Source organism: Oryctolagus cuniculus, chromosome 15, assembly GCF_964237555.1.
Source record: "Oryctolagus cuniculus chromosome 15, mOryCun1.1, whole genome shotgun sequence".
Classification (NCBI taxonomy): domain Eukaryota; kingdom Metazoa; phylum Chordata; class Mammalia; order Lagomorpha; family Leporidae; genus Oryctolagus; species Oryctolagus cuniculus.
The window spans coordinates 59,766,883-59,792,716 of NC_091446.1; the positions used below are offsets into that span (position 1 = coordinate 59,766,883).

General features: G+C 40.6%; 1 protein-coding gene across 2 annotated transcripts in view; it reads right to left on the minus strand.

The window, feature by feature from the left end:
* Positions 1–257: 257 nt before the first annotated feature.
* The window catches only part of DNAJC12 (DnaJ heat shock protein family (Hsp40) member C12), a 30,580-nt gene continuing 5,003 nt past the window's right edge, over positions 258–25,834 (minus strand). The window contains exons 2-5 of one of the 2 annotated variants that reach the window (XM_002718462.5): positions 21,801–21,879; positions 15,571–15,710; positions 8,556–8,760; positions 258–1,137 (exon numbers count right to left, since the gene is read on the minus strand). In XM_002718462.5, coding sequence (XP_002718508.1) covers positions 1,043–1,137; positions 8,556–8,760; positions 15,571–15,710; positions 21,801–21,879 — 519 coding nt within the window. In that variant the 3' untranslated portion in view covers positions 258–1,042. The remainder of the gene's footprint in view (positions 1,138–8,555; positions 8,761–15,570; positions 15,711–21,800; positions 21,880–25,834) is intronic. The other variant, XM_008270068.4, reaches the window with a different exon arrangement.

Genomic DNA, 25,834 nt, shown 5'->3' on the forward strand with positions numbered 1-25,834 from the left:
GGCAAGTACACGATCAATGCAGATTCATTGTCTGGTGAGCCCACTATCTGGCTCGTACAGAGTGCCTTCTTGCTGTGTCCACACATGATAGAAGGGACTCGGGGGCTCGCTCTCTCTCTCTCTCTCTCTCTCTCTGGCCTCCTTGCCCATTCATAAAGCCTCCACCCTCGTGACCTAATCACCTCCCAAAGGCCCCACCTTCTAACATCATCACTTTCAACATACGAATTTGGAAAAGACAAACATTCAGACCATAATGCTTACTGTATTTTTATTTTGTCCCATTCTGTTGTAGACCAGTGAAAACTCTGCCATTGATTAAAATCGTTTTTATTCTTAATTTTTCATTCACTTGTTCACAAACTAAAAAATAACCATAGACTACATGTGAACATCTGGAATTCCAGTCTAAAAAGGTTGTGTTATCAAACAGGCCCATTTTCAATTAGAACATAATTTCTAAGTGTATCATTTGCTTATATACCACAAGAAATCTTGTAGAAATGTATTTCCTCAAATAAACTATAACTTTTCAATTCATGATTTTTAAAGTAGGAACTTCTATTCCAATTATTTTTAAAATATAGTTGAATTATAAATTCATTTACAAACTTTGAATAAATTACTTATTTAACTCTGTGGAGTTTAAACAAGTAATTTCACATCTCATTTTAAGTCAAGGGCCACAAACCATTTTCTGTGCATCTACACTAACAGAGATCAAGGTGCATCAATAAAATGTTTAAACACAGAGATCAAGTTTTAAGTAGATTTCTGTAAATTGCATTTACTGGAATGTACATGTCATATGACCTACTCTGAATCTAAGAACCTTAATGTATTTCAGATGTTTGAAAGAAACTAGTCTTCTGAAAGCTTTCTCACTGTGTGGGACAGGGCACAAAGATGGAGGAATCAGTGGGCACTCGGCAAAGTGTGAACATGACACAGACACACGCCTGGTTTTAGATGTGAACAAAAACTACATGGCGGCAGCACAGGCGCCAGTGTCGCTCTTCATCTTTTACGGCACAGGGACGTTTCATATTTCGTAGTTTCTGAACTTTCTCAGGAGTTCTGAAGGAGCACCCCCAGACCAGCGGAAGCGAAGGTGCCAACAGTTCACATCGGAAAAACCTTAAGAAAAAACAAGATAAAGCCAAAAATGTTAAAAGTCAAGATGGTTACAGTAAAACAGCTTAGGGATGAGATTTCACTCCAACAAGTAGAACCTTGAGAGCGAGTCTCTGATATGAATTATAAATATCTGGTAGAAAAAGATTAACTTAAGCAGATTTTGGAATTCTGATGAACATGAATTATAACTTATATGGATGAAAGGACCTCCCACCCAAAGATGTTGAATGATAAAAGGAAATTTATAGATGCTGCCAGTGGCCAGAATTTTGACAGTCTACCCACAAAGGACTTGGAAACAACTTTCACACAGCTTTCAAAACCCATGGAAGAAAAAACAAACTTTCCAAAAGCGAAAGGTCAGTGGTAAAAGATTCCTGGAAATACAAGTAACTGAATGCCATGAAAAATAAGATATTTTTTATCTTTTTTAAAAAAGATTTATTTATTTTATTTGAAAGAGAGAGAAGAAGAGGTGGGGGGGGGGTGTCTTCCATCCACTGGTTCACTCCCCAGATGGCCTTAATGGCCAGAGTTGAGCCGATCCAAAGCCAGGAGCCAGGAGCTTTTTCTAGGTCTCTCACGTGGGTGCAGAGGCCAAGGACTTGGGCCATCTTCCACTGCTTTCCCAGGCCTTAGCAGAGAGCTGGACTGGAAGTGGAGCAGCCAGGACTCAAATTGGAGCCAAATGGGATGCCAGCACTGCAGGTGGCAGCTTTACCGGCTATGCCACAGCACCGGCCCCATGATCTATTGTTGAAAACTAAAGAAAAGGTTATTTTTCTTTCTTGTAAACTGGCAAAACTTAAGGAAGCAACTTGGCAGTATTTATTGAATTCATAAAATGTATAAACCTTTGACCCAGTAATTTTACTTCGAGATATTTATCCTATAGAAATAATAATGGATATGCCCAATGGTTTGACTATAAGGATGCTTAAACTTATTTACTTTAGAAATGTGAGAAAACAGGGCAGTTTGGCACAGCCAATAAGATGCCAGTTGAGACACCAGCACCTCATATGCACCAGCACCTCATGTTGATGTGGCTGGGTCAGAGTCTCAGCTTTGCTTCTGGTTTTTTTTTTTTTTTTTTTTAATTTTTTTTGACAGGCAGAGTGGACAGTGAGAGAGAGAGACAGAGAGAAAGGTCTTCCTTTGCCGTTGGTTCACCCTCCAATGCCCACTGAGGCCGGCAGGAGCCAGGTACTTCTCCTGGTCTCCCATGGGGTGCAGGGCCCAAGCACTTGGGCCATCCTCCACTGCACTCCCTGGCCACAGCAGAGAGCTGGCCTGGAAGAGGGGCAACCGGGACAGAATCCGGCGCCCCGACCAGGACTAGAACCCGGTGTGCTGGCACCGCAAGGCGGAGGAATAGCCTAGTGAGCCACGGTGCCGGCTCAGCTTTGCTTCTGATTCCAGCTGCCTGAGAATGTGTATGGTGGGAGGCAGTAGGTAATGACTCAAGTAGTTGAGTCCCTTCCACTCACGAGGAAGGACCCAGAAGGGAAGCCTAGCCCCAAGCTTCTGCCTGGTCTAGCCTGGCTGTTGTGGGCCTTTGGAGAGTGAAATAGCAGGCAGGAGATCCTTCTCTGCTTCTGTCTCTGTCTCTGCCTTTCAAATAAAAAATGAAATGGGAGAAAATATGGTCAAGTAAAAGGAAGAAAACATAAGAACTCATAATCTTATCACCCAGGGATGTATCTATTTTGATATTTTGGTGTATTTGCATGCGTGTTGATTCTTAAAGTTACTTAAAAGGATCCTACTGTATATATTTTGTAAGAAAGTTTCAATTACAAGTTGTCAGAAACATTTCCTTTTTGGTTTTTCCCCCAAATGAAAATTCTTTAGATTTTGCCCTCTGATAATTCCTAAAAATGTGTTTTCCTGAGATAAGCATTGTCAGTTGGTCTCTGTATATTTTTTCTGACTAGATATTATATAGTATTTTTAAAAATCATGAAAGCATATTTTACATATTATTATGTAACCTGCTTTTTCATTAACAATGTTATAAACATAAGAAAGTTACTAACTATGTTTGTTTATTACAGAAAAATAAGAAAGTAAAAATAAACAAAAAAAGAGTATAAAAATAAAAATCTCGGGGGCCAGCGCCGTGGCTCACTTGGCTAATCCTCCACCTGCGGCGCCGGCATCCCATATGGACACTGGTTCTAGTTACGGTTGCTCCTCTTCCAGTCCAGCTCTCTGTTGTGGCCCAGGAAGGCAGTGGAGGATGGCCCAAGTGTTTGGGCTCCTGCACTCCCATGGGAGACCAGGAAGAAGCACCTGGCTCCTGGCTTTGGATCGGCATAGCTCTGGCTGTTGCAGCCATTTGGGGAGTGAACCAATGGAAGGAAGACCTTTCTCTCTGTCTCTCTCTCTCTCTGTCTATAACTCTGTCAAATAAAAAATAAAATAAAATAAATCCAACTATCCAAGGATAACCACTGTTAACATTTTGGGGTATTTCCTTTTAGTTTTAAAAAGATGTAGTCTCATTTGGGTTCCCCTCAGAAGAGACCCTCAGACAATAATTCGAATCGAAGTGAATGATTTGAGAGGTGATCCCAGGAAGCACTGGCAGAGGAATGGTGAAGGGCACCAAATCCGTACAAGACACATTATCACTACCGCCATGGGCTACTGGAGCTTGTCCTACTGGGGGATCCTAGGAGACAATATAAAAACTCCTTAGAGCTATCCCAAATGAGGGGTGAAGAAGCTGGGGAATTGAGCCTCCTACTCCCACACTTACTGTCTGGTGCCTGCATCTACAGGACACTCACTCCCTGGCACTGACTGCCTATGATTTGGTGTCAGTCAGGCTTCACTGCCAAAGAAAGCCCTCAGGCAAAGAATCTCATAGTAGAGAGCTGGCTATGCCTGGGCAGGTAGGTGCCCAGGGGACAAGGCAGTATCCCAACAGACTCTGCTGCATTTGAATTTTCCTTCCTCCCTCCCTTCCTTCTTTCCTCCCTTCCTCCTTTCTTTCTTCCCTCTCTTCCTTTCTCTATCCAGGATGTTACACAAAACTACTTGATTCTAGAATCGCACTTCTCATAGGCATATTTATTGCATGTTTAAACAGAAAGTAAAAGTGAGATTGTTTGCACACTGGTTGTAATCAAGAATCAGAATTGAGTGGGGACTATTTGGTGGCTCTTCATCACAGAAAAGGCATCAACAGCAAACTGCAAAGTAAATACCAAGCACTGCCTGAGGAAATGAACAAAGATGCTAAAAAGAAATAGACGAGAAACCACAGAAGGCTTGCTCAGTCAAGTTGACATGAATAATATTTCTTAAATGCTGACGCTGTAAAAATTCACACTGCGGGAAAATGAAATTACAAATAATCACACAACTGCACTTTGATATGGCAAACTCCAACTCCAAGGCACCACTCAGAAGAGCCAGTATATCTTAAACAGCATTTAAGAAAATACTAGCAAATGCAGCCTTTGGCAGAATTTTCTAATTCTTCTCCAACAGCGGCTTCTCAGATCAGTAATCCTTCCTCCCCTCACCTCCTCCACTTCATCTTTAAAACACAGAAAGAGCTTACACTGCACATGAGGGCATCTAATCTGGCATCACAATTTATTCTGAGTAAATTACAAGAGATCTGCACTGTGAATATTATCAGCTGTTAACAAAGAATGACTTCTTTCGGAATGTAAGGATCTAAGAAGTCCCTAACATTAAAAGCTAACACTCGAAATGTGTTTACCATGTGCCTGTAACTGCTGCAAATATTTTATAGATATTAAATTACATACTCCTCCACAAACACCTTACAGGGCAGAAGTTAATATCCGAGGAGGAGAAAACTCAGACACAGATAAGTTAAACAACTTACCCCAGGTCACACACCTCACCAGGGGGGAGTGCGAATGTGACTCCAGAGCTTTCTCTCTTAACCCAATGGCACATAGCGGAATATTCTAAAGAAATACCCTTCCTCCTTTTTATAGTCCTCGTGGGTGTACATACACTTAAATACACTTGTGTTTGTGTGGAGAACAGTGTGAAAGGAAACACACCTAAGCATTCATGTTTGTTCCTTCAGGAGGTAGAAGCAGAGAAGAACAGGAAAGAGAGGTAGATGCTAAGTTCCTTGTATGTATGTGATTGTTTGAATTTTCAAATTACAAATTTCCATTACTTGATTTTTAAAAATATCGAAATGTTTTTTAAAGTCAGGGATGGGATTAGGCACAGTGGTTAAGTCACCACTTGGGAAGCCTGCATCCCATATCGGAATTCCAGCTCCTCCACTTCTGGTTCTAGCTTTCCTCCTAATGTATATCCTGGCAGGCAGCGAGTGAAGGTTCCAGCAGTTTGGTTTTTGCCACCCATGTGGGAGACCCACACTGATTTCCAGGCTCCTGGCTTCAGCCTGGCCCATCTTGGCTGTTGCAGGCTTTTAGGAAGTGAACCAGCAAATAAAAAAATCTTTCTCTGTCCCTGTCTCTCTGCCTTTGTGCATTTCTTAGAAGATGAAAATAAATCAATCAGGCCGGCGCCGCGGCTCACTAGGCTAATCCTCCGCCTAGCGGCGCCGGCACACCAGGTTCTAGTCCCAGTTGGGGCGCCGGATTCTGTCCTGGTTGCCCCTCTTCCAGGCCAGCTCTCTGCTATGGCCAGGGAGTGCAGTGGAGGATGGCCCAGGTGCTTGGGCCCTGCACCCCATGGGAGACCAGGAAAAGCACCTGGATCCTGGCTCCTGCCATCGGATCAGCGCGGTGCGCCGGCCGCAGCACGCCGGCCGCAGCGGCCATTGGAGGGTGAACCAACGGCAAAAGGAAGACCTTTCTCTCTCTCTCTCTCTCTCACTGTCCACTCTGCCTGTCAAAAAAAAAAAAAAATCAATCAATCAATCAGTAGAATACTCCAGAGGGGCTTAAGTGGCTCTGCTCCCAACTCCAGGGGAGTTAGATTTTGTCCAAATCTTACTGAAACACAAAGCATAAGGGGCCTCAGGGGTTCAGGAAGCACAGAACTGAACATTCTAGGGCTGAAAGGAGGAGTGTTTGTGTGTGCATGCAAGCATGTAGCGGGGGAGGGTTTTGCTCGTGAATGTTTGCTTAAAACACTGTTTTTCTGGAATCCAGGCATCTGCTTTGATCCATTTGTTATATTATAACCATTTCCAGTTATGAGGCTGATGCAATCAATGGGTGGACTCTGACAGAAGGATCTCTTGGGTAACCAGCAGAAACACTTGAATCAAACTCTAAGACTTTATTCACAGCAAGTAGAGAGCACCTACAAGTTCTCTCTCAATGACAGGTATGAAGTAACTGTTTCTAGAAAGACTATAATTCATCACAAGCTGTCTAATTATTTTCTTTCTTTACACAAGTGTTTGAGGGTATACAGGAACCTCCTGATGAACAGCTAAATTCTAATGGGGTACTTCATCACAACCCTGAGGATCAACAAATACCAACCTGAAGAACAGTTACAGTGCATGTATGTAACACACCAAAACTAAATAAGCACAGTTGGCTAGATAGATAGCTATCCTCATATGCATGGTTTTCAAAAACATTTTGTACTATAAATCAATACATGTATGCTCTAACTCCATTTCCCATGAACTCTTTGAAGTATGCTCATGTAGAGAAAGACAGAAATGATAACTAACATTTACCCAAAGCCTGCTATAGAAGAATCCTGTCTAAGCATTTTGCATGAATTTTCCCATGTAATCCTCATGAGACTGCCTAGTACAATCCCTATTTTATAGATAAGGAGACAAGCATAGAGAAATTAAGAAACCTTTGCAAAGTGATACAGATAATAAATAGTAGAGCTAGGAAGTAACCTTGGTAGTAGAGCTGTTGAGAGCCAGGAGTTGAACTTCTCTAGTAGCCTGCTTCAATGGATCTGTAAGTGATTCAGAATGTCTACAGAGCCACCGCCAAAGGCGCTAGCATCTCAGAATACTATAGTCCCCTGGAACATGAACTCTAAAGCCAAGTCACCCTGGTTCAGACCCTTCCCTGCTAATACAAGCTGAGTAAATCTCTCAATTTCTTCGGGCCTCAGTTTTTTCTCTGTAAAATGAGAATAATATTGGTACAAACATCACAAACATGTCACAAGGATCAAATAAGTTAATATACATAAAATTAATATTAAATGAGGTAATAGGCATAAAGCAGTATACATTATGTTCCTGCATGTAGTGAACATTCAAAAAATTCAGCTAGTGTTATTTCAGTAAAGCAGAAGACACTCTAAGAAATGTCTCAAGTTTTCCCTAGCAAAAAATATATGTATTCGCCAGTTTTTGCGATAGTGCTAAATATCTTTTGAAGATACTTAACCAGGGTTGGCCCTGTGGCATACCAGGTAAAGCTGCTGCCTCCAATGCCAGCATCCCATTTGGGTGCCAGTTCGAGTTCCAGATGCTCCACTTCCAATCCAGATCCCTGCTAACATACCTAGGAAAGCAGTGAAAGATGACCCAAGTGCTTGGGCCCCTGCACCCATGTGGGAGACCCAGATAAAGCTCCAAGGTCCTGGCTCCTGGCTCCTGGCTTCAGATCAGCCTGGCTCCAGCTGCTGCAACCATTTTGGGAGTCAATCAGGGAACGGAAGACCTCTCTCTCTCTCTTTCTCTCTCTCTCTCTTTCTCCTTCCTGCCATGTACAAAACTCTGCCTCTTTATTTATATTTATTTATATTATAATATAAATTTATAATTATAATTTATAATTATATTATAAATAATAAATAATATTATAAATAATAAATAAATTTATAATTATATTATAATATAAATTTAATTTTATATTATTAAATTTAATATTTATATTATATATTATATATAATATTATATATTATATATTATATTATAATATTTATATTATAATATAAATATAATATTTATTTATATTGTTTATTAATATTATTTATTTAATATTTATTTATTTATAAAATATTTATTTATTTATTTGAGAGAAAGAGTTACAGATGGAGAAAGGGAGAGATAGAGAGGTCTTCAATCTGCTGGTTCACTCCCCAGATGGCCACAATGGCCAGAGATGCACAGATCCAAAGCCAGGAGCCAGGAGCTTCTTCTGGGTCTCCCACATGAGTGCAGGGGCCCAAGCACTTGGGCCATCTTCTACTGCTTTCCTGGGCCACTAGTAAGGAGCTGGATCAGAAGTACAACAGCCGGGACTCAAACTGATGCCCATATGGGATGCTGGCACTGCAGGAAGAAGCTTAACTTGCTACGTGACAATGCTGGCCCTAATCAATAAGTCTTAAATAATAATAATAAAGACACTTAACCAATCCTCAAGTTTGGTACTACTGTACATATTGGAAAAGCCTGAGGCTAAATATTGGTCTCAGACATTCTCTGCTCTGCAAAGCTGGTTCACATGACTTACTTGGAGAATCTGGATTCTGCTGGGAGCTTGACTTCTCCAGGGACTCACACTCTTTTTTCTTCATTTTTTCTGTGGTTGGACCCATTTCCTCCTCCTTTATTTCTCTTTGTTTGTCCCAGTCCTCATTTCCAATCTTGTTTGTATGAGTCTGATCAGATTCTTCCAACATCAGATCCTTTTTACCTCTAACAGCCCAATGCATTGACTAAATTAATTAAAAACAGACACATAAAAATTAAATCAGCATTATATGGTTTTTTTATGTTTAAAGTTCAATTTGTGTAGCCGCTGACCTACTATTATAGGGCTTATTTACAGAATGTTAGACTTTACTATGTGTTCTAACCATATATTCATCCATTAATCCTTAATATGAATTAATTAGTTAATCCTTACTGTTTTGGAAGACTAATGTTACAAGCAAAGGTCAATATCCTGGTACAGTCTATATCATCGCACCTGGTATCAAGGGACCAACATCAAGGAGGTCAAGATTCAGGCAATTCCTCAGAAAGTTAAATTCAGATTTACTACATGACCCAGGAATTTTACTTGTAGATATATACCCAAAATAATTAAAAACAGGTGTTAAAAGAAAAACTGGAACACAATTGTTTATAGGAGCACTATTCATAGTAACAAAAATGTAGAAATAGCCCAAATGTTCATCATCTGATAAATGGATAAATTAAAATGTAGTACTTTTATACACATACAATGGAAAATTATTTAGTCATTAAAAAAATGAAGCATTGAAAAAATGCTACAATATTGTTCTTTTAAATTTTTTATTTGTTATTTTTAAAATTTTCAATTAGTTTTTAATAGATTACAGCATTATTAAGCCTTGGAACATTATAGTAAGTGAAGCAAGCCAGATCAAAGTAGGTCACATATTGTGTAATTCCACTTAACTGAAATATCCAGAATAAACAACTTTATAGAGCTAGAATGCAGATTAGTGCTGAGGCCTAGGGAAAAGGGAGTGGTTGCTAGTAGATTTTTTTTTTTTTTGAGGTGATGAAAACATTCTGAAACTAGACCCTGTAATGGATGAACCATATTGTATATGTAGTTAACGCCACTGAGTTGCACATTTAAATGGTAAGTTTTTTTTTATTTAGTTGACAGGTAGAGTTTTACAGACAGTGAGAGAGAGAGAGAGAGAGAGAGACAGAGAGAAAGGTCTTCCTTCCGTCAGTTCACTCTCCAAATGGCCGCAACGGCCAGAGCTACACCGATCTGAAGCCAGGAGCCAGTGGCCTCTTCCTGGTCTCCCATGCAGGTACAGGGGCCCAAGGAACTGGGCCATCCTCCACTGCTATCCCAGGCCACAGCAGAGAGCTGAACTGGAAGAGGAGCAAGTGGGACCAGAACCCGGCACCCATATGGGATGCCGGTGCCACAGGTGGAGGATTAACCTAGTGCACCACAGCGCCGGCCCCTAAATGGTGATTTTTTAATATATATTTAACTACAAAAAAAAATGAATAAGTCTTTTGTCTTGGGACATGCTAGAGATTAACTACTGTTGTGACTACCACTATTGTAACTATTTGCTATGCTATGAATGAGTTCCCCAAAGCTCATGTGTTGGAAACTTAATCCTCAATGCAGCAGTGTTGAGAGGTGGGACCTTTAAGAGGTGATTGGGTAAATGGATTAATGTCATTGTCACAGGCATGGGTTTGTCATGAAAGCCAGTTCAGTTCCTTGTTGCTCTCTCACGCTCCATTGCCTTTCCACCTTCTGCCAAGGGATGGCACAAGACCCTTGATAGGTGTGGGTCCCATGACCTTGACTTTTCAGTCCCCATATCTGTAATAAATAAATTTTTGTCCTTTATAAATTAGCCAGTCTCAAGTATTCCATTAATTCTAAAAAGAGGCAGTGGCTTTCCATCATTAGTTTGGGCTTGTTTTCGGTTTGTTTTGTTACCCATGCCAGTGGCTTCCTCTGAGGAGGGGAAAGAATATTAGGAAGGTTAGTGAAAACACAGTAAGAAACTTAACAATTCAGGGCCCATGATCTGAAAATGTGAATGTAGGTGTCATAACAGGGCTAGAGGGCCCGTACATGATGTATTAATATCTGTACCTCAGTATTTTCCTCCTGAAATCAACATGGTTATGATCTACCTTAAATGAGTGGTGAGGACTAATGACTCACCAACAATAAACACTTTGAAAGCCCTCAGTGAGAAGATTTTTTGAGATAGTAGTCTTACTCATCCATCTCCTTTATGAGTAAATCTGAATAAAGCATTTCATTATCATCAGACCCCAGGATCTGCCCATCCAATTTAAGAAACACTCAAAGGACATATCCAAACTGTTTAACATGTGTACAGGTGCTTCTCATGCTTCATGATTCAGTCAAAGGGCTAATGTAGAAATTATGTTAAGCAGCCTGGTTTGCCAGGACAGAGCCTGAAAATCACTACAGCACATATTCTCAGTTCCACTGGGGTACTGGATGCTCACAACACTGAACATCAAGCAAGTTGGTCTATTGTAGAGACAATCGTTCCAATAGAATGGGCATCAATAAAACTATTGAATGATAGCAACTGATAGACACTAAGAGAGAGACGGGGAAGGGAAGAGTCGATACAGCAAATCATAAACCACACAGGTCAGAGTATTGGTTTATGTGAGGAGGGAACTAAAACTCAACAGATTTCAAGCCCGAGTGCTAAGGCCAGTAATCCCAACTTCTGTGAAACTGGCGTGTAGTTATTCTGCCTTCACAATTAACTTATTTATTACCAAACTACCTTATTGGGTCTTTTTTTCTCTAGGAAGCCATTCTTTTACATTGTATACCTTGGTCAATACTTAGAAATAAAAATTTTATCTCTGAGCCAGCAAACATTGGGACAAATAGAAAAAGAAAAAAATCATTTGACTCGGATGAGCCATTGATCAGCTGAACAACTATCCCAAATGGACTGGTTGTTTTTGTCCTGGGGACCATGAGTAGGGCTTTTACTTGTCTAGGTGATTTCTGTCCTATCTTTGGATAACATCCAGTTAGGACAGATTGCCTTTTGAGCAGGCCCAGAAGGTGTTGAATTGCACATTTGTTTCCCAGCTGGCTGGCAAACTGTAGCCATGTGGGCATAGCAGGAAGCTTCCCTGGTAGTCTGTGACCAACTGGACTCACCTCTAGAACACCTCACCTAGCCAGGAACCCAGGAATCATCAAGGGAAGAATAGGTCCACGTGAGGGTGACTGGCAGCCCTACATGTCCTCCCAGAAAGCAATTTATCAGTAAATTCACCAAAAATGTGTTTCTGTTGACTATAAAATGTATTACAGTTGATGTTGCCAGGGACAATTTTAACAGTTTCTAAGAGTTTTTCTCAGTGCTTTATTCTGACTCTGACTTTGCTGCAGCCATGGTACCACAGCTGTCCTACAGCCATCTCACCACATCTTTTGGAACAAGAGGGAGAGCCAGCCACATCCTAGATTCCTTTGGGTAAACCATTTACACGACAAAGATGAATTTCTCCCAGATTCTTTGAGCTAGAGAGCTCTCCCTTTCAAAGGTCTGCATTACGGAATCCCTCACCCACACACTCCATTTTAAAATCAACACCACATGTCTACACTTCAGTGTCCAACATATTCATTGACCTGAGTGAATTTTTGAACTAGTTTTACAAAGTAAAGTATCAGGGAAATTCTAAAAGAGAAAAAAAGAAATGAATAACTAGTGAAGGGATAGACTTGGTAGGGACAAAAAATACTAGTCACAACTTAATTTCTGTGGATGACATAAATGTGTCTCTCCTGAAGCCGTGGCTCTTTGGGGGAAATTCTCCCAAAAGAGATTCCCATGATATGATCTTGTGAGTAAATGCTGCACAAGTGCACTGTGATTTGTCCTGCCTTGTAGGACGAGGACAAATACTGCTACAAATAATGCTTTTCCTTCCAGAGGGATTTTATTGCTTAAAGAAAAAAGGGAAATATAGAAGGGGTAGGCAATGTAGTACTGTGGGTTAAGCTGCTACCTGGGACACTAGCATCCCATATTTGAGTACCTGATCCAGGTTCCTGCTGGTGTGCCTGGGAAGGCAGTAGATGATGAGCCGTGTACTAGGAGCCTTGCCACCCATGTGCAAAACCAGGATGGAATTCCTGGTCCCTGGCTTCAATGTGGCCCAGACCCAGCTGCTCCAGCCATTTGTAGCGTGCACACTGATCAGAAGGTCAGTCTCTCCCTTTCTCTCTCTCTCTCCTCCCACTGTCATTCTGCCTTTCAAGTCAATAAATCCTTTTTAAAAGACAGAAATACAGGATTGATGATGTGAAGGAAAGGGATTTTATGAGACTTAACAATCAATAAGTATGTGGGGCCATTGAACATGAAGGTGTTTTAGATAAATTTCACCTGAAATTCAAATCCAAACGTTACAAACATTTTATTGTCAGAATAGCACATATATACCTGATCCAAACACCCCAATGGAGATGTTTATCTACAAATGGAGAGACAATGATGCAGTAATTGAAGAACAATGCTAAATATGGTAATTACTATTGATTTCTCCAGAGTAATAAGTGTGAAAGGATAAATAATGACATGCAGAGAGACTGCAACAATTAAAATGTTAGAGAGAAGTAAGGCTCCACATGTGGAAGTCAGTGTGAGGACTGTAACAGGAGGTGTGAGGGAAGCAAAAGAAATCTATCAGATGAGGTCCAGAAGAGACGAAGCTTAGTGCAGGGGATTCAAAGTCCGCTAAGAAAGACAAACGAAAGGAAGTCAGAATGAGCACACTTTCCCCCAAGGAAGACAGTGAGAAAAAAGATTGCTGCTGATTTAAAGCACAGACTTAAACCTCATCATTTTTGTGCCACTAATAAAAATAAACCTGAAACCAAATGCTAGCCTAACATACTACTTCAGCTTTGCTGCTAAGACAAATGATGCAACCAAAATGTAAAATGTAAAATCCAAAGTGTAATTACTGTAAGACCTCAAGCAGTTCTTTCTTAAGCAAAATTCTAAGCAAAAATGTTGTATTTGGAGGTAGGAAATAGTACTTAATGGTAATGCATTGCCAGTATAAGTTAAGGTAGAGATTTGGAGAATAGCATTTGAAAAATCTACAGCTAACTTGATATTAGCTGTTAATTAAGTGCTGGGTCTGGCGCTGTGGCATAGCGGGTAAGGCTGCTGCTTGCAATGCTGGCATCCCATATGGGTGCTAGTTCAAGTCCCCGCTGCTCTACTTCCAATCCAGCCCTCTGCTATGGCCTGGGAAAGCAGTAGAAGATGGCCCAAGTCCTTGGGCCCTGTACCCCTGTGGGAATACCCGGAAGAAGCTCCTGGCTTCAGATAGGCACAGCTTCAGCAGTTATGGCCAACTGGGGAGTGAACCAGCAGATGGAAGACCTCTCTCTCTGCCTCTCCTCCTCTCTGTGTTTAAATCTGACTTTCAAATAAATAAATAAATCTTTAAATAAAAATGAAGTGCCAGGGTCGAGTGGATAATAATGCAAAATGAATTATGAGTCAGAAGGTATCAAAATGGCAAGGGTTACTAATTCAGTTGCAGTTACAGTGTGGCTTAGTTAGGAGACTGGAAATATGGTTATATAGAGTTGTTATAACAATGTTTATTTAACTAGTGTCCACGGAAATTTTTAATATCAGAGGATATTTCCAAAAACTCAAGGAAACTAGAATTAAAATATAAGTTTACTTTGGTGTAAAAATGTTTTTGAAACCTGTACACATGAAGGGTCTTCAACAAGTTTATGGAAAACATGTACTTTGGAAAACTATGCAGAGATAGCAAATTTTTGCATCAGTATGGGCCACGTGGGTTAAGCTACTGCTTATGATTCCAAAATCCCATATTGGAAGACTAATTTGAATCCCATCTTCTCTGTTTCCAATCTAGCCACCTGCTAATGTGCCTAGAAAAACAGTACTTAGGCCCCTGCCACCTATGTGGGAGACCCAGATGGAGTTCGTGGCTCCTGACCTCAGCCTGGCCCAACCCTGACTGTTGCAACTGGGAGTGAACCAGCAGATGGAAGATCTCTCTCTCCCACCATCCCCCACCATTATGACTTTCAAATAAATAGATACTTTTAAAGAAAATTTTGCATCAAAATAAGCATATTTTTTTTTAAAATTTTCAAGGTAAAGAGAAAGTTCCTATCCATTGGTTCATCCCCTAAATGCCTGTAACGCTTGGGCTGGGCATTTAGCCTAATGGCTAAGACAGTCACATCCCATATCAGAGTGCATGGGTTCAATATCTAGCTCTGGCTCCTGACTCCAGCATTTCCACTAATGCAGACCCTGGGAAGCAGCAGTGATGGGTCAAGTTGTTGGTTCCCTATCATCCACATAGGAGATGAGGATTGAGTTCCTGGTTCAGCCTGGTCTAGGGATTTGGCATTTGGGAAGTAGATCAACAGATGGGAGCTAGCTAACTTGCGCATGCTCTCTCTCTCTCTCTCTCTCTCTCTGCCTCCTTCTATCTCTCTGTATCTCTACCTCTCAAAATAAATTTTTAAAAAGAAAGAAATAAAAGAGAATAAGTTGGTATGAACTAAAAAGATGGAGAAGATGAATTTGCAATAGTTCAAAATTCAGTAGTAGATGAGCAAGTTGAAAATCACATTCATTAGCACTCATAAAACAGGAAATGGTAACAGAGCATAAATGGGGACTTCAAAAAGTTTATGGAAAAGTGGAATGAAAGATAAAGCAAATTTTTCATGAACTTGTTGAAGCTCCCCTATACGTACTGAAACAAAGAGACTGAAAAAAGTAGACACAGGATCTTCTGGCACTGTTGCCTTGCCTTATTCTGGTGGATTCCACTTTACAGTATTTTGTGGATACTGAGTTATACTGATAACTCTACCAGCTTCTTGGACCTCTCCATCTTATCGCATATGGACTCTTTAAGCTACCTCTTGAGTCTACTCTATGAGTAGCCTGAGATTCATACATTCATTTTATTCCCAGAGAGAAACTCACTGTTTTCACGGAGTCAGTCAAAGCCTCCCACTGCTGAAATGGTATCGACATCTGGCTCCTTCTCCAGTGATCATAACGGGCTCGACTCTCTTCATTGGTCAAGATCTCCTTTGCCTTTTGCAGTTTCTGAAAAGTCTCTACTGGAAAACAAATCAAGACATGAGCACATCTCTCTTGCAGGGTTATTTTTAAAAGCACCGCATGGATGTCTCTAGAATCATGAGTCTGCCACTCACTAGTTGTGTGACTTTGGGTCAGTTTACTCAGCTTAAACTTTAATTTATCATACAAACAAGCAAGACCATGGAAGTAAACTGCCTGACCCACAGTGTATGCACTCACTCCACTGTGCTCCAGGCATGAGCCGGGTGATGTTCCAGAGGTGATGTCACAGGCGTTCACAACATAGATGAGAACAATAGACACTGTTAGTGGGAGAGACAGACATTTATAAACGTTGTTCTAGGAATCAAAAACTCTTTTCTAGTGCTAGTTGTATAGGAGGTTAGTGACCAGGCAAGAGGGATGCTATAAATGAAGACTCCAAGGCAGCAAGGGGGGTGAAACTTTACAGGAAGTAGAAATTGCCAGCGTGGCTGGGGGAAAAATCATGAAGGTTGAGGCTGCAGACAAGATGAGGGCCCAGTCATCCAAGGCCTTGGACATCGTGCTAAGGAATCTGGTTTGTCTTTTGTCATAAGAGCAATGGGAAGCTGTTGGGAAGTTTCAAGAACAGTAAATACACAAGGTCTCTTCTGTTCCTCATAGAAGATAAAAAAAAATTCACCCCTGGTGGCAGTAGTAATTACGGGTTAAGGGGAAGACCCTAAAGATGGGATTATTGGAAGCTACAGGAAAACAAACAATGAAAATCATCTTGCCATAGCAACTAATCTGAATGAGCAATCCTTCCTGTGCTGACAACAGTGTCCAGTTGTATAAATGAGATGTCACTTTTTCCAACAGGAATAAAAAATTTATTAAATTATCACCAGTGATGCACATGACAGTTACTATCAGTGCCATGATTGTAAAGACTTTCATTTTTACTTGTGACTCACCTTCTCATTGCCTACTACTATTGGACTTACTTTGCAGCATTTCTAGAATGAAACAATCCCCACTTGGAACTATTCTGATGTCAATCCTCAAAAGTGGTAGATAAGCAGAAGGCAAAAGAGATCTTATCTTTCCTGCTTTGTGGCTTTTTCTTGTTCTCTCTCTTCATCACATTTAATAAAAACAAGCTAGGGTTTATATTTCTCCCTTAATGTATCAGCAAATCAAATGAATCACACAAGATCAACAGTTACCAGTTCTGTTACCAGAGTTCATTATGTAAGCTTATACTCATGTGAGCAAAGGACGTAAGCACCCTGGAGACACATTCTGATTTAACTGCTCAGTCTACTTTGAAAATATAGAAGTTCTTTTAAACTCATATTTCACAAAATTATTTGTATTATTATATCCACATTTTAAGATAATCTATCATTATTTGAGAAGTAATAATAATAACATGTCAGACATGCTTTGTAAAAATTCTGGAGAAAAATACAACTGGTAACAGGTTCTCTGGCAAGGAAAGGTAAGGATAGACTTTCTCTTTCAGCATTATTTATTACTATTACATTGTTTTTATTCTAAGGAAGCAAAGCAATAAAGTTTTTTTTCAGGATTTATTTATTTATTTGAAAGAATTACAGAGAGGGAGAGACAAAGAAAGAGGTCTTTCATCCATTGGTTCACTCCCCAAATGGTCACAATAGCCAGAGCTGAGCCGGGCTGAAGCCAGGATCCCAGAAATCCATCTGTGTCTTCACATGCGTGACAGGGGTCCAAGCACTCAGGCCATCTTCCAGTGCTTTCCCAAGCACATTAGTAAGGAGCTGTATTGGAAGTGGATCAGCCAGGACTTGAACCTGCATCCATATGGGATGCTAGTGTCACAGGCTCAAGATACTTCAAAGTGGAAAAACATTGAGATATTTAAGAGATCAGCTAGCACAGGACCAGCTGCCCCCCGTCTTCAAATATCCAAATGTTTTTGAAGTTTGCACATTGGCAACAAAAAAACATTTCATAGGCTCTTAATTTAGACTACAATCTCCTTTCTTCATGGTCAGAGAAATAAAGTGTTGATCTGAAAGTTACTATGTACAAAGGACCAGCATGTGCACCAGCTGGGAGCTTTTGGGCTAACATGACTTCAATAGCACACCAGTTGCCTGCATCACCACACCTCGAGAAGGGATTTATAAAGGCCTTAAATTCAGAGTTTTTAATGAATAAAAGAAAGATTTAATGATTACCTATGAAAAAATATCCCATTGTGTTAAATTTTTATCTCAGGCTGCTACCCAAAAACAAGAGGGAAAAGTCCACTGAATCATAATTACCAAAATTCCCTGAGCATTTCCCACATGCATGAGAGTTCATTTCATCTTCAAGCAGATGCATGGAGTATATTTTGTAGTCTACCCATTTTACTGATGAGACTGCTGAGGCTCAGAGCAGCTGCCCAAGATCAACCAACTCATAAGTGGGAGATAGGAGCAATTCACACAGTCAAGCCTATGTTCACATGCACTACTCCATCAGACTCACAAATCAGTAATTTCAGTGGTAATGGCTGAGACTATATTTAGTGGACCAAAAGGATATTTAATTTCTTCTACCCATAGTTTTTCTTCAGGCTAGCTCTTCACCTTATTGAGATACATTTAGAAATCTGTCCATTATATTTTAGATTTCTGTCAAGCTAAAATTCAGCATCTGGGTGAATTATTTTAAATGTTTTTTAAAGACTTACTTATTTATTTGATATGGCAGAGGCAGTGAGAGAGGTCTTCCATCCTCTGGTTCACTCCCCAAATGGCCACAATGGCTGGAACTGGGCCAATCTGAAGCCAGGAGCCAAGAGTTTCTTCCTGGTCTCCCACGCGGGTGCAGGGGCCCAAGGGCTTGGGTCATCTTCTACTGCTTTCCCAGGCCATAGCAGAGAGCTGGATCAGAGCAACCGAGACTCAAACTGGCATCCATATGGGATGCCAGCCCTGCAGGCAGCAGTTTTACCTGCTATGCCACAGTGCCAACCCCTTAAATATTTTTTAATATATTTTCATTGGAAACATTAGTCTTTTCCAAGTGCGTAGAGAAGCATTTAAATTTTCAAAAAGTTATATTAATACAAATTGAGTAAAAGGATGCTTAAATTGATTATAAAACTATCTCCAAGTGGGTGTTGTGGCACAGTTGATGGGACTACCACTTGTTGTGCCCACATCCCATATCAGTGTCCCTGAGATCAAGTCCTTCCTCTTCCTTCAATCCAGCTACCTGCAGATGCACCTGGGAGGCTGTAGTGATGGCACAAATTAGATTTCTGCCATTCATATGGGAGGCCCAGGTGGAGCTCCCGGCTCCTGTCTTGGACCTGGTCCAGCCACAGCTTTTGCAAGTATTTAGGAGTGAATCAGCAGATGGAAAATCAATCAATCTCTCTCTCTCTCTCTCTCTCTCTCCCTTCCCACCATCCTCTCGCCCTTCCCCCTTCCCAACATCAACCTGCCTTTCAAATAAATAAATAAATCTTTAAAATAAACAAAATAGAAAATTGTCTCAACCCAAAGGTTACATCATAACTAGCTGCAAGCTGGACAGAGGAAGATAGTGATGTCTGTGTACCTTTTCACTTTAAACAATATTTACACAGTCTAGTATCTCTCTGAACAAGAAACCTTGAGGCAGCTCACACATGAAAACTCATATCACTATGGAAACTGGAAGTGGCAATGATTGCACAGTGATTCATCATAGATCCCAAATAGAAATTGTTTCTTAGGGACAGAGAAACAACTCAAAGTCATGCTCCACTGAAAACGAGCCTAGTTAAAGAATAACCTGTGGTAGTGGTTGTTTTTAAGTGTTTATCAAATGTTTATAACTTTATGCTAGGACACCTATCTTACATTAACTCTAGTTCAGACAGATAATTAATATCTCCCAAAGAAAAGTTCATGCAGTCATTCATTCATTCACTCAAGCAAGAAATTGCACATGGGGTTGGCATATTTGGCCTAGTAGTTATGACACCACTTAGGATGCCTTCATCCCATATTGTGTGACTGGATCTGATTCCCTGCTCTGGCTCCTGACTCCAGCTTTCTTCTGATATGCACCCTGGGACACACAATGATGGCTCAAGTAACTCAGTTCCTGGATTGAGTTCCCAGCTCCTGGCTTCTGCCCCAGCTTGAAACCATTGCAAGTATTTGGGGAGTGAACTAACAGGATTCTCTCTCTCTCTCTCTCTTTCTCTCTCTTCCTTCTTTTCAAATAAAAATGGAAGTAAACAAGTAAAAATTTGACAAAGAAAAATCACACTACATGTCTTTTATACACATATAGTCAACATAATCATCCAATTCAAGCTCTACCACCTAATCTGAGGATGAAAATCAGAATAGTAATATACAAGGTACTTCAACTGCACTTGTGAAGTTTTAAGTTGGTAGCACATGGGCATCTGTGATAGAATGCTTTCCTTATTTTTGTTCATATTAAATCTCTTATTTTTCCATATTAAAAAAAAGCACTATCTGCAATGTGAAGCAATTAAAGGAATGCCTAAGAATTCAGCCATGAAATGATGGTGGCTCACCTATGGCACTGGTAGTGAGGATGGAGGGAAGAAGACACAGTGGAGAGAGATTTGGAAGATAAGTCAATGGTACTTGGTAGTCAGCCAGATGTGGACATGAGAAGAGACGGGACTGCTTGGCCAGCTGAGTGGAAGGTGATAGCATTCATTGAAATGGGGAAACAGAAAATCAAGCAAGACTGTATACAGGGCATGAGGAGAACAGCAAGCCCAGTTTGTGACGGTGACTTTGAAATGTTTCCAATGGAGATTTCCAAAAAGGTGTTGAAACTACAGTTTGAAGAGAGGCAGCAAGAACTGGGTGAAGGTTGCATTTAGGAGCCATCAATAGAAAGCTGGTGATAGAAGCCACAGACTTGGACAAGGCTTCAGGGGTAAAGCAGGGATCAAGCCAAGAAGAGAATTTAGGGGGAAACTTGGGGCAACAGAGAAGAAGTCACAAAGGAGACAGACAGAGAAGCGGACCCAGAGACTGGAGGAAAACCATGTGTGTCTGTTATTGTGGAGGTTCAGAGGAGAGTACTTCAGAAGGCAACGTGCAAGGTAACACGAACTCCAAACAGTTCACAGAAAGTGGAATTAAAAGCCAAGTTTAATTTGGTGTAGAAAAAATTGAGAATCCACGCATACCTGTATGATCAACAATGACAAAACTTGATGCAAGCTAAGGGCTAAACAGCAACCATTGGATTTGGCAGTCAGGAAAATTTTGGCTCATTTTTTGAGAAAGGTGGGAAGGAAGTCAGCGTGAGACCACTGAAAAAAGGGAGGGAAGGGAAGTAGAGACATCAACTGTGGACTTGCTTTTCAGGAAGTTTGACTCTGGAGCAGAGAAACACCGGCGGGACGGGGGGGGGGGGGGGGGGGCTGTGGCTCAGTGGGTTAACGCCCTGGCCTGAAGCACAAGCATCCCATATGGGCACTGGTTCTAGTCCCGGCTGCTCCTCTTCTGATCCCGCTCTCTACTATGGCCTAGGAAAGCAGTGGAGGATGGCCTAGGTCCTTGTGCACCTGCACCCGCGTGGGAGACCCAGAGGAGGCTCCTGGCTCCTGGCTTCAGATCAGCACAGCTCTAGCCGTTTCAGCCAATTGGGGAGTGAACCATCAGATGGAAAATATCTCTCTCTCTTTCTGCCTCTCCTCTCTCTGTGTAACTCTAACTTTCAAATAAATAAATAAATCTTCAAAAAAAAAAAAAGAGAGAGAGAGAAACATAAGGAAGATGAAGGGATGAGGCAGGCTGCTAAAGGACTGTTGATCTGTTGTATTTTCTCAAACGTGGACAGACATAGTATATTTAAATGATGATAACATGATGATGATAAAGAAAAGAACCAAGAGTGGGAATATATGGACATATTCAGATCACTCAAAATGAAGAAAACATAGAAAAGACCCTACACAGTCCTCTCCCCTCCTACCACCCAACAGCAAAAACATTCTTTGCAATAAATGAAAGAATGAGTTTAAACATAACAGGTAAAAGGAAATTAAGTTACTATTCAAGGGTTTCTTTGGTTCTATATACTATACATTTCTTATGAAATAGGCATTTTTAAGTTCTTACCAGCTTTGGAGTTTTCCGGATGCTTGTCAGGATGACATTCCAAAGCTCTGACCTTAAATTCTGCCAGGATTTGTTCAACCTAAAATAAAAATCAGTGTTTAAAAAAAGGAGTTCAATTTAAATTGCATGAAGGAAGAAGTTTGACATTGGTCTTCCTCAAAACATTTTTATTTTGACCAACTTTTTTATTTTGATCTTTATAGTTCTACACAAATTTTTTACTCTAAGAAAAAAAAATGCCTTAGAGTAGGTGTTTGACCTAGCAGTTGGGATGCCTGTGCCCCAAGTTTTAGTGCTTGGGTTCAAGTCCTGGCTCCACTCCTGATTCCACTTTGTTACTAATACACATCTTGGGAGGCAACTGGTAATGGTTCAAGTGCTTGGGTCCCTGCCACCCACATAGGAGACCCAATTGAGTTCCTGGCTCCTGACTTCAGCCTGGCCCACAGTCCCAGCCATTGCAGGCATTTGGGAAGTGAACCAGTGGCTGGAAGACCTCTCTCTCTCTCTTTCTCCCACTCTCTCTCTCTCTGCCTCTGCCTCTCTGTAACTCTGCTTTACAAATGAATAAATAATTTTTAACAGTCTGCCCCACTCTTTCCTTTTAGACACAGCTTTTTTTTTTTTCTTTTCTAAGATTTATTTATTTGAAAGGCAGAGTTACAGAGAGGAAGAGGCAGAGAGAGGTCTTCCATCCACTGGTTCACTCCCCAAATGGCCACAATGGCAAGAGCTGGGTTGATATGAAGCCAGAAGACTGGAGCCTCCTACAGGTCTCCCACGTGGGTGCAGGGGCCCAAGGACTTGGGCCATCTTCTACTGCTTTCTCAGGCCACATCAGAGAGCTGGATCAGAAGTGGAGCAGCCGGGACTTGAACCAGCACCCAAAGAGATGCAAGCACTGCAGGTGGCAGCTTTACCCAGTATGCCACAGCACCAGCCCATAAATAAATCTTTAAAAAAAAATAATTACAAGTTACAAATTGCCCGTTTTGGGGCCGACGCCATGGCTCACTTGGTTAATCCTCCACCTTGCAGTGCTGGCATCCCATATGGGCACTGGGTTCTAGTCTCCGTTGCTCCTCTTCCAGTCCAGCTCTCTGCTGTGGCCCGGGAAGGCAGTGGAGGATGGCCCAGGCACTTGGGCCCTGCACCCGCATGGGAGAGGAGGAAGCACCTGGCTCCTGGCTTCGGATCGGCACAGTGCTGGCCATGGCGGCCATTTGGGGAGTGAACCAACGGAAGGAAGACCTTTCTCTCTCTCTCTCTCTCTCTCTCACTGTCTATAACTCTACGTGTCAAATACAAAAATTAAAAAAGAAACAAATTGCCCATTTTAAAGCACTTTCTTCTTGCCTCCTTCCTTCATTTTTTATTAATAATTGCACAACTAAAATATAAAGGACATGATTCAAACTTGATAACTTTTTTTATCAGTTAGCAGCTTGGTTAGAGGTTTTGAATGGAAAAACAAACTCCAGGTCCAACTAAAATGAAGTTTGAGGGCCATTCATAATTTGATTTGACTTTGCTTATTCGCCTAATGCTTATTATCATGAATTATAAAGACTTGGCTTTATTAATCATGATCTCAGTGACGGAAGCAGGAAGCAGTAGTGGATATGTGGCTGTGAAATCTGATTCCCATTCACAATAGCTACAAAAACAATCAAATACCTTGGAATAAACTTAACCAAGGACGTTAAAGATCTCTACGATGAAAATTACAAAACCTTAAAGAAAGAAATAGAAGAGGATACCAAAAAATGGAAAAATCTTCCATGCTCATGGATTGGAAGAATCAATATCATCAAAATGTCCATTCTCCCAAAAGCAATTTATAGATTCAATGCAATACCAATCAAGATACTGAAGACCTTCTTCTCAGATCTGGAAAAAATGGTGCTGAAATTCATATGGAGACACGTGAGACCTCGAATAGCTAAAGCAATCTTGTACAACAAAAACAAAGCTGGAGGCATCACAATACCAGATTTCAGGACATACTACAGGGCAGTTGTAATCAAAACATCATGGTACTGGTACAGAAACAGATGGATAGACCAATGGAACAGAATTGAAACACCAGAAATCAATCCAAACATCTACAGCCAACTCATATTTGATCAAGGATCCAAAACCAATCCCTGGAGTAAGGACAGTCTATTCAATAAATGGTGCTGGGAAAACTGGATTTCCATGTGCAGAATCATGAAGCAAGACCCCTACCTTTCACCTTACACAAAAATTCACTCAACATGGATTAAAGACTTAAATCTACGACCTGACACCATCAAATTATTAGAGAGCATTGGAAAAACCCTGCAAGATATAGGTACCGGCAATGACTTCTTGGAAAACACCCCAGAAGCACAGGCAGTCAAAGCCAAAATTAACATTTGGGATTGCATCAAATTGAGAAGTTTCTGTACTGCAAAAGAAACAGTCAGGAAAGTGAAGAGACAACCGACAGATTCCTTGGTTTTAAATCCCAGTTCTTCCACAGTACTTTAAGCAAGTGACACAGCTTCCAGATGACAAGGTTTCCTTATCTTTACATCAGGTGAGCAACATGAATAGAGCATTTAATGCAAAGTTTGGTCATAGTAAGAACTTAGTAACAGTAGCTATTAAGTATCACTGGTTAAATAACTTGTCCAAAATCATTCTACTAATTACTAAAAAGTCCTAATTTTTGTTCAGACTTTAAACCCTATAATCTTAACCACTGTTTTATATAACCTAATTCTTCAGGCTTAGAGAACTACTTATGTTATCAGGCTCCCATATTTACTAATCACTAATGCAATCAAATTGTATTTTATTTGAGAAATGAATTCTCAAGCAACTCAGATCAATATTGTCTTAGGATTCATGGGAAAAGTATACTCTTATCAGCTGCATGTCATCTTTAGTTAGTCTCATTTTAAAATTTTCATTTTTGTAATCAAAGTCAGACTGTATTTAGTAGGCATATGTATAAATCCCAGACTGAACTAATAACTCTCTCTTTTTTTTAAGATGTATTTATTTATTTATTTGAAAGTCAGAGTTACAGAAAGAAAAAGAGAAAAAGAAAGAGGTCTTTTGGGGCTGAAACTGGGCCAAACTGTAGTCAGGAGCATCCTCTGGGTCTCCCATGTGGTTCAGGGGCCCTAACATATGGGGCATCCCCCATGCCCTTCCCAGGGCACTAGGCAGGGAGCTGTATCAGAAGTGGAGCAGCCAGGATTTGAACCAGTGTCCATATGGGATGCTGGCATTGCAGTCAGCGGCTTTACCTGCTATGCCGCATCACCACCCCGATAACTCTATTCTTTCCTTATTACACTTTTACTGAAAACCCTTGGAATAATGGGAAGAGAATGACTGCCTGTTAGAACCATAATTAATCTGTTTTTCCTCTTGCTAGGTGCTTTCCTTAACCATAAATAAATAAATCATAAATAAAAAAAATAATTAGACTTATTTTACCCTCTTTCCCCAAGATGGCAGGTTATCTAATAAAACACAATTTTATATCTATTTTATGTATATAAGTATGCATATGTATTTTGAGGGTATTAAAATAGCATAAACATTAATCCTATCAGTTTATCAAAAGTAGAAAGCTTTAAGTTCTATCACTGCTTTTTTTTTAATTCACATCCTGTTAGGAATCATTCTCGTATTAATTAGTACATGGAAGAGAAATGTTCCAAAATGGCTAATTCTCAGTAGTGCTAAGGTACATGATCATTGTTTTCTTCTCTATGTTTTCTGGGTTTTGCCAGTTTCATTTAAAAAGAATTAAGAAAAATCCATAGCTGTCTTTCATTACTTGACATAATCTTACTGTCATAAAGTTCATCTTAAACCTTCCATGTAAAACTGACCCTGGATAAATTGGTAAAATGGGTTGTTAGTTTGCCTTAGACACATTCTGTTTGTCTCTGGTCTCCACCCGCCCCCACCACCACCACATGTGCAGTGCCAAGTGCAGACCACGGGCAACCAAAGCCTCCACATCAAGGTCCACCGGATCCTGCCATCCT